The sequence below is a fragment of the Sipha flava genome, unplaced genomic scaffold (genome assembly GCF_003268045.1).
Source record: "Sipha flava isolate LNK unplaced genomic scaffold, YSA_version1 67_pilon_pilon, whole genome shotgun sequence".
Taxonomy (NCBI): Eukaryota; Metazoa; Arthropoda; class Insecta; order Hemiptera; family Aphididae; genus Sipha; species Sipha flava.
The window spans coordinates 2,005,055-2,020,729 of record NW_020273607.1 but is presented as its reverse complement, the minus strand read 5'-3'; the positions used below and the strand labels follow the sequence as shown (position 1 = coordinate 2,020,729).

The window sequence follows — 15,675 nt, the reverse complement described above, 5'->3', positions numbered from 1 at the left end:
TTTAATTTTCTAAATTGAGGAAGACATTTTTGTTTTTATCAATCACCTATTTGCTTATACATAGTAAAAATAAAAATTTTTTAACATTGGGCGATAATGTAACTGTATAAAAATATAGTCTAGTTTCAGACATGTTTTTTTATTTTCGCACACACTACAACTTGTCAACTCTTTGTAAAATAATGTCAGTCGATTTTTTTTTTAATATTAATAAAAAAAAAAAAAAAAAACCATAATATACTACTGGTAACGTAACATTCTTCAGATGCAAGCATCAATCGTTGCGCTATGTATATTTCGTTGTGCGGCAGTCTTAAGGGATGTGCCACTGGCGCAGTCAGAGACTGTTTATAACTCAATAGAACTATTACATTTTGTTTTTGGGGTACACTCAAATACCCTGTATGGATTGCACCCCAAAAATACCATTAGGAATTAGGTATGAAATAGTCCATATTTAACATACAAATTAAAAACATCCAACTTGGTAACATATTAAGAAAAATGCATTTTCTTTGATTAAAACTTGTATATGCTGATTAAATGTAGGCGCACGGTGGGTTGGAATTCAGAAGACTACATTAAGAAGCTTGTTCAAGTTTAAGGGCTGTTTTGGTTATTCCAGAAGACACAGGTGGGGTCATTGATGTAGACATATTAAGTTGTAGTTGCATCGAAGAACTTGTTGACGCTGTCGACAAGTCTTGAGGGCCATCCTGCCATGAGTTGGGTGGACATGGCATGCTCAGGTCAGTAGGTTTATAGTCTTCGTCGGACATGTCTCCGGTCACCGATTCATTTTTAGTAGTGGTAGTGGTTGGAGTTTGAGGCGAAGATGCCATTTGTTGACGCAACAACGATATATTCTTTATGCATTTCAGCTCGCTCGGATTACGCAGAAATCTGTACAGAGAACAAGAGAATTATATCAAGTAAGTCGTTGATTAAAAAATGAAATAAACATCACTTACTGGTAACAATGTCGTTCACCTTGCACCTTCCTGAGAATGTTTACCCTGTAATAATAACGTAAGGCTCGGGACATTTTGTCATAGTTCATGGACAAATGATTCTTTTGAATGCCCCATAATTTTGCCAGACCGGGAGGATCGACAATTTTGAACACACCCATTTCTTGATTTTTCCAAGCAATGAAGCTGGTGAACCGTTGATGGGTATCGTTTAGAAGTTGCTGGAGAAAATCCCATAAGAGACGACCATCTGTAAATTATAAGCCATTTAATAATCGGAACATTTTTTTTTTTTTTTTAATGAACTAATAATAACACACTAGTATTAGGTTCAATGGAGTTGGAGTCGCCGGACGGGAAGAAGATGTTTCCATTAGACTGTTTGGGTGTAGATGGGGAGTATGGCGGAGGTGACGTGGACGAAGACGGCGTGGTCGGCGTAGGCGGTGGTAGATTCAGTGTACCACTGCTGGCAGATGATTCTTCGGGATCCGAATCGGATTGATTGCTGCCGCCAGAGCTTGTGCCGCCGTTGTTTGAGTATCCTGGAAACGATTAAAATCATCAAACGTTTTACATAATGTGCGCGCACGGCAGCGAAAAAATATCGAATGCGCTCCAGGGTGAGAACGTACCAACTGTTGGAGTCGTCGGGAATATGGACACACTGGGCGTGAGGTGGTGTCCGACCGTGGTCGGCGGTTGTTGGTGGTAGTCCATGTGCCGAGGACTTTCCGACTGGCTGTCTATGGACGGCGCCGGGCTGAGAACGGCCGGAGAAGACGGCGCCGGGAGGCACCAAGTGGGGCTGAACGGGAAGTGCGAAGCGACCGGGCTGCCGGGCAAATGACCGGAACCGGTGGCGGTCAACATCTCGCCGCCGCGTCGCAACAGCTGCAGCACGTTGTAGAGCAGGTCGCCGGCGCCCGGGCACCGTTCGCCGAGGTCTTGTTTGGTCAACAGGCACAGCGCTTTGCCGTTCATCTGGAACAGTTCGGTGTCGAACCGCGGCAAGTCGAACTCGATCTCGGCCCATTGCACGAACGTGGTCACGTCCTCCTTGGTCCAAATCCTCGGGTCCGTGACTGCAAACACGGTAATGATCAATCACGTTTGCACGAAATCCGTGAACGCGTACTCCTGTGGTGGTGTCACACGCGTGACACGTGCGCAGGAGGAACACTGTCGCTTAAGCGGTACGTTAATACTTACTCAGGTTGGCCGGCAAGTGGTGTTTGAAGTCCAGGGGCGACGGGAACGGCGTTGGCGGCAACAGCGTGGGCGAGGGTGGAAAATTGAACGCACCGCCGTGGTGCGGGTGATGGTAACGCCAGAACAAATCGGCGGCGGCTGCAGCGCCGCTGTTGAACACGAACGCCGCGGCCGCTGCGTTGTTGGTCATCCCGGGGGTACCGTTTGTCGCAGCGCTTACTCCTCCACCTCCTCCTCCGACTCCTCCACCAAAACCACCCCCACCACCACCACCTCCGCCGCCACCGACAGTAGCTCCGCCGTGCCGCGTTAGTGTAGATACCTGACCCGGAGTCAGAGGCATCAATTTCATGATGCCTTTAAAGTTCGGTTCTGTAACAAAAAAAAATATTACGATTACTTAATCAACAGTGTTCCAATATTATTTCTTGTTAATCATTGTTCAGTGCACAAAGGACGTAGGAAAAATTGTGGAACAGTTTAAAAAAGATTCCGGGTTTCATTCGTGGTAACGACCATCTTCTAATTCTTCAGAATACGGTTATAATTTATCAAAATTTAACAATACATTCAAATATACTCCCGGGTAAGATTGTAGTCATTGTTCTTGCAAAATATGTAGAATTCAAAGCTATACAACGGTCGTTGTTAGTCTATTGTCCTGTGTTTTCAGACGGTTTTTTTTCAAAACATGTTTACTTGCTCTCGCTCAAAAGAGAAGTTTTATTGTTATATGTAGCGGTTTTTTCTCTCGACCTGCACCTACTGCCTACCTATATATATATATATATGTATATAATTCGATAACTGCTGAGCTGCTACTGTTATTAATAGTCAGGCGAACAACGAAAAGCATATCAAACAAAACTACTTGAAGATAATCTTAGGATTGGTCTAAAAAATGAAAAATAGTATATTTTTATTTCAAATCAACACTCCGCTTCACTGATCTCATACACGTCATGACGAGTGAGTAATTAAACATTCTATTAATAACGATAAAAAATATGTCATGATAATTGTGCAATTAACGAGACACTCGTGGCCCGCAAGACCCCGCACGCACATAGATACGTTAGAATTCTAACCGTTTTCCGTGTAGTAAAATAATTATTACGTTAGAGGAAATCTGAATCTAATCTGAAATCGGTTATCAAACGAGTGGATATGTCGAGATCTACGTAACGAGCGAAACAAATGAAACGTTTCTCATGAATAAATTACGCGTCGTTGCAATTTTATATGATTTCGAAAATGTTCCCAGTCGTTAGGTCGAACTGCTCAACGTCGTTTATAATGAACTATGAATTCATGGTAAAAATTGATAACGGAAGTACATGTCGTTCAATTTGTAGTACAGTAAATTCCAAGACCCGAGTATTTATGTAGAGCATTTACGTATACCATGCCACGCCCAAGACATTGCGCGTTCGACAATAAACTTATTACTGTGTTATCATTGCTACGCATAAAAATAAAACCTCTCGAACGGACGACGAATTTTATTTTAAAGCCAACGCACAAATCCTATAATTTTTTATTGATTTAAACAAGTCGATTTTCACATGCTTTTAATCGCTTTACACTAATGTTCGCGACTGTTCGTGTTTTACGGTTCGATCAGGTGTTCAAGTTTATAGCTTAGGTACTTCCCTCGTCCTCTGGTACCGACGATATAGATCGAGAGGAAAAAACGAATCGCACCATCACCACGCTGTATACAATTAGCACGTTAGATTATTTCGCGTACACGAGAAGCACGTGGTGTAGAATGTGGTTTCCGGAAAGAGTTGCACTACTGCGATAAACGCGTCGACAAAACAATAATACGTCATTAATTAATTTAGAACAGTGGGGGAAACGACTGTAAGGCGTCCGACAACAGTCATATTTCAATGTGTCATCATCGATTTCGGGTCGTACGTACACATGTTGCCGCTTATTCAGTAATATTATTATGACTTACGAGTAGGTTATGACGGAAAACCAGGAAACACGCTCATGGTAACCGTTTAGTTTCCTCGTATAACATGTACAGTACAGCACATTGTTTTTATTAATAATGTAAAACGTTGCATGGAATAACAATTTTCGACCAGGTCGAATTAGTATATTTCACATACACACATGCGAAAATATCGTCACGAATATTGTAGAACAAGTATACGTCACGTTTGTTTACTGCAAGCGCTCCGCTAATGTACGGCAATTAATTTTTTTTTTAAACGCGTCCGCAAGAACTCGTTACATAATTATTAGTCATGACGGCGTTTTGAAATTTTTTCGTATTATTCTCCGACTAAACCGTTCCGTCTAATCTTATCAAAAGAAGTTTATACGCAACACAGTTTACTACTTTTATTGGTCGTACGATGAGCAACGTAAATCGACGATACAAATTGTATTCAGCAGTACTCGTAATATAAAAATGGCAACAAAATAAATCTGTACGACAAAACGAAATAAAAAAAAAAAAAAAAAAAAAACGATACAATATTATCTAATATGCAACGGAACGAAGTCGATTATTATCTGCTAATTAAAGCGAACTAATGTAAACGTGTAGTTTTCGTTCACCTGGGTCACAGGCCAAAGTAATGTATTTGATAGTTGCTGTTGCGATCGGACGCCACTGCGGATGTTATCGATGCGCACTGTACATACAACGTACACAAGTGTAAAGGTCGAACACTACAATAATAATTGTGAGATAACAAAATATTATATTTCACCGCCGAGCACCATCCGTGTAAAATATTTGATATTCGTTTATCAAACGAGTGGGAGACAAGCGAACCGTTTCCAACGCGTTTTTTCGATGGTTAAAATAATCTGCAGAAGTAAATCGCACAACAATAAATCAAACACCTTTACCGCGGACGATTTCGTTGTAATACGGGGAACGAGACGCCTGTTCTGCGAAGCTTTACGCGGGTACTTGAAAAAAAAAAAAAAACACAAGCACATACACGTTCGGTATATGGTTCTAACCCGAGTCTGGATCCGGGTACACCCGGTAGGAAGGTCAAACGAATCGATTACCATAATAATATACACGTGCACGGACGTATGTATTATTATTATTATGCGCGTGTACGTATGGCAATGCGTGCGAGCGCGAGAAACGGGCGCAGCCGGAAACACAATTTTTTACGCGGCCGCGGCGGTGCGATAATTACATTCTTCCGACCTTTTTTTTTTCTTCGGTCGTATTTCGTTTTGAATTACCATAGTACAACGTCGGCGGCCAGACGAATGCGACGAGAATATTATTACCGAGCGTATTAATACGTACGTACATTACACGCGCACGGTTATTGTTTTAATAAGCTAATAACAACAATGTTAATACATCGTGATTGCACGTCCTGCGAGCAGCTGCGTTTTGTTGGCGCGCGTCGGAATTCGATGTTTTGAGAAACGTTGCACGCCACTGCCTTTTGTTTACGCGACATCGAACGATGACCGCCGTCGACACCGGGGAGACGACGATGGACGCGGTCCGGGTGTTTTACAAACATAACGCGCGACCGTCGGTCGTTACGGAAAAAACACGACGTGTTCGCCGCCCGACGTGCCTTACGTACGGGAAAAAGTATTATATCAACGACGATAAATAAAATAGTATTATTATGATAAACCGGTCTAAAAATAACAGATCGCGTAACCGACGTCGTTTCGCGCACAAATGAAAAAAAAAAAAAAAAAAAAAAAAAAAAAAAAAACGTTTATCAAGAATGAAAAACTCGTCCGTCCGTTTCGTCTCGGCCGAAATAATGTGTCCGAAATTACGTATATTTATTACGTTATTATACCGCTTGCGTACCACTGCTGCTGCTACGAAAATACGATATGCATTCGAAACGATCCGTCTTCTCGTTACCGATCAATACCATTACGTATTTTACTGCTGGAATCACACGCGTAATAACCGATATCTCGTTATATTATTATACACACGTCCGTCCGGAGGAGGAAGGAAAAAAAAAACCAACAACAAAACCGACGACGATTACAACACGGGCAGTCACCGACGACGCGGAGCGTTCCCGTCTCGTCGTCGTGTTGGACGAAATTATGTACACTTCCCGTTCGGTTGTGTGCGGTGTAAAAATTATCGTAGAGAAAGAAAGGAAGAAATAGTTACCGAGAAAGATTATTTTATTTTTTTATCGTTATCGTAACGATTTTACGTGCACGCGACATTTTCACGAATGGTCGACGTCGTCGCTTTCCTGGTTGAACGAGACGACCTCATGTGGGGGAGGAGAAAATCTGACGACGTGATTCGTCGAACGCGGAAATACGGTAGGCGCAGCAAAACTTTAGTCCATCGGAACCGACGGGAATCGTCCGTTGTACCGAATATTTTTCCTTTTCCGTTTTGCCTTAGGATCAACGCGAATGCTGTGAACGTGAAACGTTATTACAGGAACAAGTAACAGTTTAAAACGACTGAAATCGCTTAAAACGCGTTTACGTTGTTATTACGATATTTCTTCCGGGACCACGTCGGTGGTAAACATCGTTCGTATCTTCTGCGTTAGCAGCGCGAAAAAGTCGGTCGGCCCGTTGCAGGCTCCTCTCGATCGCCGGATGTGGTGTGTCGTCTAATCACCACAAATTGTTATGTTGTCATTCGAGTTTTGTCGGTTCCAACCGCGCATAAATGTACCCACCATGCACCGAACCGTCGTCGACACGACGATATTTTGCTGACATCGAAACCGAGGGGAGACAGTCTAACCATGTCTTCTCTCACTTCTGCTCATTCTACTTTTACAGAAAAATGTTGAAATTACTAACCGTCGTCGTCGTCGGAAACCATTGTGCGGTGTTTCCGTTCCGGTACTTCCGGTATTTATACACGCATTCACGTAATATTATGCGTATTATTAGTTATTTTTTTCTTCGTTCCCCTAATAAGATATTCGACGACCCGAGGTCGTCCTGTGTGGTGCACATCCTGTGCGCATCAAACGATAAGACTTCCGGAGCAAGAGGAGAGGTTTTCCAACGACGGCGCAAAAATTGCCCTCGAACTTAAAATCAAGAGAGGCCAGGCGAGGGGAGGAAGCGTTAACAAAATAACGGGATTTCCGGTGTTTGTCAAAATTAAGAACCTTCACAAAAAAAGCCTTGAACCATCGCCGTGAAAAGGAAATGAAACACGAAAAAAATAAAAATAAAAAAAATAGTGCATAATTTTTGTCACCCAAATACAAAACGAGTTTTCGTGTTAAGATTTATTATACACGTGTATACAAAGCGTAAAAATTATAATTATATGAGTATAACACACACAAGTTATTATTAATAAACGTCTGGCACAATTAATTAACTCCGTTTTAATTCCGTATATTGTACACGTCAAATTTTTTGGAACGTTAATAATTGTTTAATCTTCTGTAACATGTACTTTGTTGATTTATAGATACAATTTTTACAGGAAATACATACAATTCGGAAAACTTAGACATATCAATCTTATTATTATGTATTCTTAATTATTTTAAATTTTCCCGAACACCACACACATGACCGTGTTCAATTTACAAAGTCTCGTTTTATTATTTATTTCTATCTATATTATACCATTATACTTTACACCTAGCGAAAACTTTTAAACCGCAATAAAATAGTATAAACTGAATAATGATGTAAACTAATTAAAACTTAAACAAAAAAAATTTATATGATTTTCTTAAACCGAATTCTATTCAGATGAATATTTAAATTAATAATATAATTCATGTACTATCAGCTAAAGAAAATGATTTATTTTATCTAATTAAATATTTGGTTGGTTAAAAATAAAAAGTAATTTCTAGAATTAATAATATATAAATACAATAATTATTGAACCTCGAGTGGATGGAATACACTGATGAATACAATATTTAGTACGTTGTAATCGGTCGACTTTTTAGCTATAGACGTATATCAATAATCGTTTTCTATCATAATAATAGTATTATATAAATACGCGTCTGATAATGCCTCGTAATAAAAGTAGGTTAACTCGACGTATTAACAACCTCTACAACGCGGAAGAATGTACGCTATTTAAAAGATAATCTATAATTTTCATAAATATTCGAAAAACTACAAGTATAGAAAAATATCATATTTCCTATTTCCTTTTCAGACGTGCCAAAAAAATACATGTACGGTAGAAAGAAACAATGGACAAAAGACAACAACAACAAACATCGCAATGATTGTTTTACGGAGGGGATGGGGGACTGGACCTCCTCTAGATCCCGAGTTTAGGCTGTAACATGTAATTCGCTCGGGTGGCTTGAGTTTAAAATGCTATGTTATGATTTTTTCGTTCACATGAAAATTACATTTTAATAAATAAATCATGTACACAATTAATAGCCGAAAGACATTCCTCAGGAGAAATACCAAAAAATCGTAACAGGACCGACGGCCGTAGTCCATTTTTGACGACCGTATTTTACTCCCAAAACGTTTGATCATACACGGCGAAAACTTCAACAGGATCCGATATTAAATAAATTGTTTTTGTCTCGCCTATTATTACGGTCTGGTTCAGTGTACGCAATGAATATGGTGGCGCGGGCAAATGTAAACTGGGCCCGAGATTACCTTTTTTGTTGTAAATTCGGCCCCGAAAATTTTAGGTTAATAAAGTAGGTAGATTGTAAACTCGGCTCGGAAATTTTAATAAAAAACGTCGGTTGTAATCTCGGTTCGATAATATTTTCAGGTGAAATAAAATGTCGATGTATAAACCGCAAATGTACAACTTTTTTAAAAACGTTTGGAATAAATAATGACATTACGGAGAAAAATAACCTATCAGGGACCAAGTACTATAACGACAATATGTTACCACAGTGGCCAAACGCATAGGAACTGAGGATATCTGCAGTAGGCCAAACAAAATTTTTTTGTAGTGCAGTAAACAACGTACCTGACGCGCAAGATCTACAAGTAAGTGATATTCGGTATGTTAAAAGGAATATATACAACGCCTCCTCATGGTGTCCTCTGGGTAATGCTTAATGGTTCTCAAAAATATTATAAGAAAATTATCCAAATATACATTATTATCTGGGCCGAATTTACACCTAAATTATTTTTACCTGAAAAAAACATGGGCCAAGTTTACAATCGCCCGGTGGCGTTTACGAACGAACATCGCTAACACAACAATCCGTAACTCGGCATTCTCAGCTGCGTTATCACATTATTTTCATATTAATACTGTAATCAAACCTACGATAACGTCAAGAGGCCAACCGAACGTTCCTTAACCGTTGGGCGCGGAACCCGATTATAATTTTATTTATAGTCATTGTATACGGAATTTTCGCAGCGCTTTCGGTTTTCGACATCAATTATTATCAATCAAATCGAGGACCTATCTTATCTATTCGTATATTTCATTTCATCTGTCTCGCTATATATACCTACTTATATATATATAGATACATGTAAATATAAATTTAATTTTTTTTTTTCATTTTTACATAACAGACACGACGACGACGACGACGACGGTTTTAGACACGCACGGAACGTAAAAATAGAACGGTAGAACAACGGTGCCGTACAAACTTCTTGGCGTGCACTTCCCGTGCCCGTTGCGCCGCCGCCGCTGACACGACCGACGAAACGAATTCGTACGCGCATTACATGAACCGGCCGCGGCCGAAGACTTCCGGTCGTACGGGAAACGCGCGCGCGTACCGTCGCCGACATTAATAATATCTTTTTGACCGACCGCATAATGCCCCTGCCGCCCTCTTTTCATTCAACTGTTCCATCACACACTGTCCCGCGTACGTTTTAACGGAACATAAAAATGAATTACAATAATATTCATTGCTCTGATCACAACAACAACGTACCATAAGGATACCGTCACCGCGGTGAACAGTGACTAATAATAACGATCCGGTCGAACGAAATCAAATACTGGTGGAAAAATGTTGGTCGTAACACACGACGGACGGACACCATCGCACACACATGATATTGTTGAGCACACAGAAGGAAAACCGAGACGCGGCGGCGGTTAACCTTGGACGGCGGCTGTGGCGGCATCGTACGCGGTTCTTTGTCCTGGGCCTCGACACACTCACACAACGTGTACGTACAAAGACGTAAACCATAGTGTAATATACACAAACGCGCTCACTGGCATACACACACACACACACACACACAGTATAGGAACTTCCGCTCTGTGGCCTGCGCAGCAACAGGTCTTGTTACCCCCGCGCCATATGTCGAGAGAGGAGACCGAAACGGGTTTCTCTCGGCGTGTGTGCACCGCTTCTTATCGAAATGCGCGGTTGCGACGGAGCAGAAAGCAACGTTTTACGTCTAACGCGCACGCGTACGGGAAAACGCAATAATTTTTATCCGTTCGTCGTTGGACTATAACCGTTGCCGAACGTCGGGGTAGCGGCGGCGGCAAACGCGTGCACCGGAAGCCAGGACATTTACATTTAATGTATAATATTACAGTCGTCGTCGATTATTACGAAATGGAAAACTTGACCTTATTAACCGCGCGCGCGTCCGGATTCCCTACGTGAATAATAGCAAATAAAAATTAACAGCGGTGCGATATTAGCGATATTAGTCTTAACGAATATAAAAAAATTACACGTACCCGGCAAAAAGTCGAGTGCAGCTATCAAAACGAATGATGACGGAGACCCGAACGCAACACTCCGGCGCGAATACGGAACACAACAGTGTAATGGGACAATGAAAGGGAGAACGCGATAAGAAAGAAAAAAAATATGTCATCTCGAGAAGATTTTTCTCCCCTACGGTCCGTCAAAAGAGTGTGCGGGTTCAATGCGTTTACAGTGCAAGGGGGAGAAGGGAAGTCGAACGCGTCCCTTTTGTGTATAAACACACACACACACACACACACGCACGCACGCCCGAAGAGAGTGAGCAGGTGTTCGTCCGTCGCAGGGGTGCGGTGGCGTTGGCGGTGGTGATAAAGAGAAAAGAGAAGTGAAGAAGAAAAAGAAAGAAACTAGAAATCCCTTGTCCCCAACCACCGTCGTTCCCTCGGAGAAGAACGCACAGACGGGGCGCCCCAGACACCACATACCGTGGGAACGGGGCCGTTTCCTTTTTTTTTTTTCCATCGTCCCGCCGCCCGCACCGCAGCAGCCACTCCCCCGCCAACCCATCCTCGCATTCCACCGGCTGCGACGGCAGCTTCCCAAAAACGCACGCACGCGAGCGAGCGCACATACACAGTGCGTCGTCTTTGTCGTGTCTCCCACTTCCTCCGAAATATACCGACGGGCGCGTCGAAAAACAATGCAAACGACACGACGCACTACAATAAAATAATAATAATAATAATGGACGATGATGATGATTATTACTATAACAACGATCATCGTCAACTCGGAACCGAGCTATGGTTAACGGAAGCGGAAAAACGGACACGAGGAGAACGAAAAAATCTCCGTTCGCGAAAACGACAACGCGGGAAGTGAACACGGGCGCGACACGTTGTACGGGTACACAAAAGCCGGGAGCGACGGAATGCGAAAACAAAACCTTGACCCTCCCCCCGAAAAGAAAAAAAAAAAAACCTACTCCGGTACGAATACCTGTACGACGGACACGTCGTAAAATATATATGTTCGCGTTTATCATGCGATTATTATTATTATTCGAGAACAACAAATGACCGAAGCGAAGCGAGATAGAACGCGGGCGGCGACAAGCGCGTACGGTGCGCGGTGTCTGCGCGTCGTGGAAGTCCGTCCGGAATCCGGTCGTGTGCGTTGCGTAGTCAAGGTCAACCGTAGGACAATAGCGTTCGACGAGAAAGGGAGGCGGCGGCGACGGCGGTGGCGGAAAAGAACGCGCATCTCGTCGTCTCGGGAGCCCTCTCCCGCCCGCGCACGACGTTCGACGCGCAACATCTTCTACACGCGCGCGCGCACACACACACACACACACACCCCACACACGCGCACCTTCTACAACGCCGCCGCCGACGCAACCACACGCCGCGCGTCCTGTCCGCTCTACCGTCGGTAACCGCCTCCGGACGATATACGTACACACGACACAATCGTCGTTACGATCGCGGAACAGGAAATACGAGCGCCGCCGCCACGGGCCGTGTGACGTGCGTGACCAATAACCAGTGCGGCCAACCCTTTCGACGAGCCGCTCGTTTTATTGTCAGCGTATTTGCGTATCTCTGCTCGCGGCCCCCGTGTGTATTGGCGTGTGTGTGCGCGCGCGCGCGTCCGTGTATTAGCAGGTGTATGCGTGCGCGCAACTATGCCTTCGCGCAATTATTTCGTATCGGTATTCGTGAAGAATACGACGGGAGGGCGAAAAAAAAAAAAAAAAACAATAAAATATTCCGTAACGCTTTCACACAATCGCTTTTGGCAACCCTCGTACTGCCCTTCTGCCCTACACAATGGACGAAATCAGGACCCTACATCGCGGCGTGCCCGCAGGGGTGACACCTGTTCGACCTCCTGCGCGGGGCAAGGTGCGATGTTGCGAACAATATCGGGCAACGGTGGTGGCGTTTGATATTTAAATGTGCTATTATTTTACTGTTGGAATATTCGACGAACGATTCTCCGTCGCTGTTGTGTTGCACGAACACCGTTGGACCGTAGAAAAAAATCGACGATACAAAAAATAAAAACCCGTCGCGTTTTATCTCTCTTCTTTTCGCCGTGTTACGAACACGATGTTATTACATAAGGCGTGTTCGTGTGCCACCGACTGGCGCGACCGTTATGCAACGGCGTTTTATTCCCCGCGCAGGAGACGGTGTACAAAACAGCATTGTATTACGTTATCCGTTCAACACGGGAAACAACGCGAGAAACGTAATTCGGATACTCCGCGAACACCGTTAAAGAAATGAAAAATAAAAAATAATAATCATAATGTTCTGTACCTTATCGTCGGGCGGACGGTTGAATTCCACAGGATATAATGTTGGGGCGGCGTTCTCGTGTCAAGAAATCGGTACGTTTTCTGCGACGACGTTCGGACGACGGTGAAGCATTTACGTGCGTAACGACACGAGAGACACACACGCGGAAGCGGCGACGAGCACTGTCGAACTTTTTATTTCCGTCGTACGCGCGCACTATCGATGAGCGGTGTAAAAGTAAAAATATTTTCCGAGCGGAAAAACAAAAACCGTACGTACGAACTTGTCGGTTAAGAAAATATTATGTAAAAAAAAAAAAATACTAACGAATATTATTTCTCGGACACGATAAATTACGGACGCGACACGAACGTAAAAATATTTAACAATAATTTAATACGATTGCTGTGATGAGAACAAGGAGAAAAAGATAAATTGAATATGTGTATAGTGTGTGTTTATTATCACGTCGTCGTTGACGGAACGAAGGAACGGCACGACATGCTCTACCGGCAACCTGACGGCAACAAAACGGTACGCTGCTGGTTGATAATTGTACGGGGCACAACGCGTGATACGACCGACCGCGGCGGCGGCGGCGGCGAACATCAGTGTTGCCCCCTTCCACATGATGATTACCGTACGGGCGGTGCGCGCAACTAGTAGCAGCCGCCGCCGCAGACTGCCGTACTACTATTATTATTAATATTGAATAATGTAATAAAACGTTATTATGTCGTATAATTCGCGCGTGCACAACTGCGCGTAGTATACAATGTTCCGACGAATCGCGTATGTTTTTCGATTTTTCAATCGGACAACGTTTACGAACAATAAAAATACACTGTTTTATGTATCGATAAAGGCGTCGTTGCGTGCAGAGTAGCAGTTGCAGAATAGTAGACGCAACCGTCTTGTTATACAATCGGGAACCGTGCCGAAAGCCGTTCTGAAATCGGTTTTTTTTTTTTTATTTTTCGAAACAAAACCACATAATATATCGATTAGGACTCGAAGCAATTATTCGCCTTTGCATTATGCGCGCCCGTTAATCGACCGCGTTACGTACGATTCATAAAACGTATTGTTGTCGTACGGACGGTCGAAACGATACGATACGGTTGAAGAGGAAACTTTTCGCCGACGTGCGTTCGAAGCGTTTCGCGTAGAAAGAGAGAGCGACTGTTGTTGGACTTTAGTTCGAAACATAACCGATTACGTACAGGACTTTTAGCGTTACAATAATATAACGACGGCTGCGAACTCGCTTTGGTCGGGGCAAATGTAAGTTTGCAAGTGTTACGTAAATAATAATAATAATAATAATAATATATGCCGTACGGATCACAGTTCCTTCGCGTTTACATAATAGGTAGTCAACACTGCAGTGGCTGTGCCGTCGCGACCGCGAGACGAGTGAACGTTACAGTTCGATGTACAACACGCCGTGCGTTGCGCGCCGGATGTGAACGATGATGGCGAAAACCGCGCCGGGAGAATCGTTGAAAACGCAAACCGTACGTGTGCAAAGATTAATATTGCGCGTGAGCGCTACCGCACACGTTTATAGCCGTTCCAACGCGTTCGGGTCAAGCGCTGTTCGATTCCGAGACGTTATTCGACTCGTTGCGACGGCAGCGATAAACGGCCGCGTGCGTGCCGAACATATGTTCTCGTAACCTTTTGCCGGTCGCGGAGTCCTCTCCGCGAGCTCCTGACCCTACCATGTAGCCAGGGCGCGGTCAGAGAGACCCGGTCGCGGTGGGGTTCATAATTTTTTCCGCAGAGTTCGTGAAATTCTCATCATCAATAATTGTGTTTCATTTTTAACGATTTGCAGTCCCCGATTTTCGGGCCCCCGGGGTGATCATCCCTTTCCCTCCCACCGCCGAATTCTCGTCAGGCCTGTCGGTATCGCGTTCGACCGACCTACCGACGCGATGATATTTAACACCGCGCGTGTACACTCGCGATTACGGTTAACATTTTTCCGTACGCGAACGGAAACTCCGCTCGCCGCGCGACGCGATGGCCTAGATTTTGCCGCGCGAAAAAAAAAAAATAAAAATAATATTTGTTTTCCGAGAACGTGACATCTGCAATACCGACCGCTTGTTCGCAATACGTGTGTATATGCGTGTAAGTGTACGATTGCGTCGCGGCGAACACAATGCGTTTCGAGCGAATGCTTACGCGTGTAAAAAGAAAAAAAAAAAAAATACGGATCCAGATTAAACCGTCGGTTTCGCGGAATCGTAACGCGCACGTTAGCGTATCGTTACGAACGGGTCCGCGTGGATTTGCAGCACTGCCGTTTTAACCGGCCAGAAGGGACGGGCGACGTTGAACTTTCGTCGACCGGGTTATCAGGACGTCGTCAACCCGTTCCCGTACGGGTGCGCCCGTCCACACGCGTCACGTCGAACGAATTACACGCACCGGGGACGTGTTTAGACTTACTTCTTGGGTTGGGAGGGGAAGGCGTGACTCGAATTTTTTCTTTATTTCGGACTCAAAATTACAAGTAAAACTTTTGGTAAAATCTGGTGAATTCCAAATATTTGT

The 15,675-nt window shown here is 43.6% G+C and overlaps 1 protein-coding gene across 1 annotated transcript; it reads right to left on the bottom strand.

Moving 5' to 3' along the window:
• Window positions 1–72: 72 nt before the first annotated feature.
• Window positions 73–13,675, bottom strand: LOC112691844 (ets DNA-binding protein pokkuri-like). Its single transcript, XM_025566257.1, has 6 exons — window positions 13,132–13,675; window positions 2,184–2,555; window positions 1,607–2,056; window positions 1,292–1,516; window positions 972–1,221; window positions 73–903 (listed from the first exon to the last, which is right to left on the bottom strand). The coding sequence occupies exons 2-6, from the start codon at window positions 2,533–2,535 to the stop codon at window positions 582–584; spliced, it is 1,599 nt and encodes a 532-aa protein (XP_025422042.1). The 5' UTR covers window positions 2,536–2,555; window positions 13,132–13,675; the 3' UTR covers window positions 73–581.
• Between the last annotated feature and the right edge of the window lie 2,000 nt (window positions 13,676–15,675).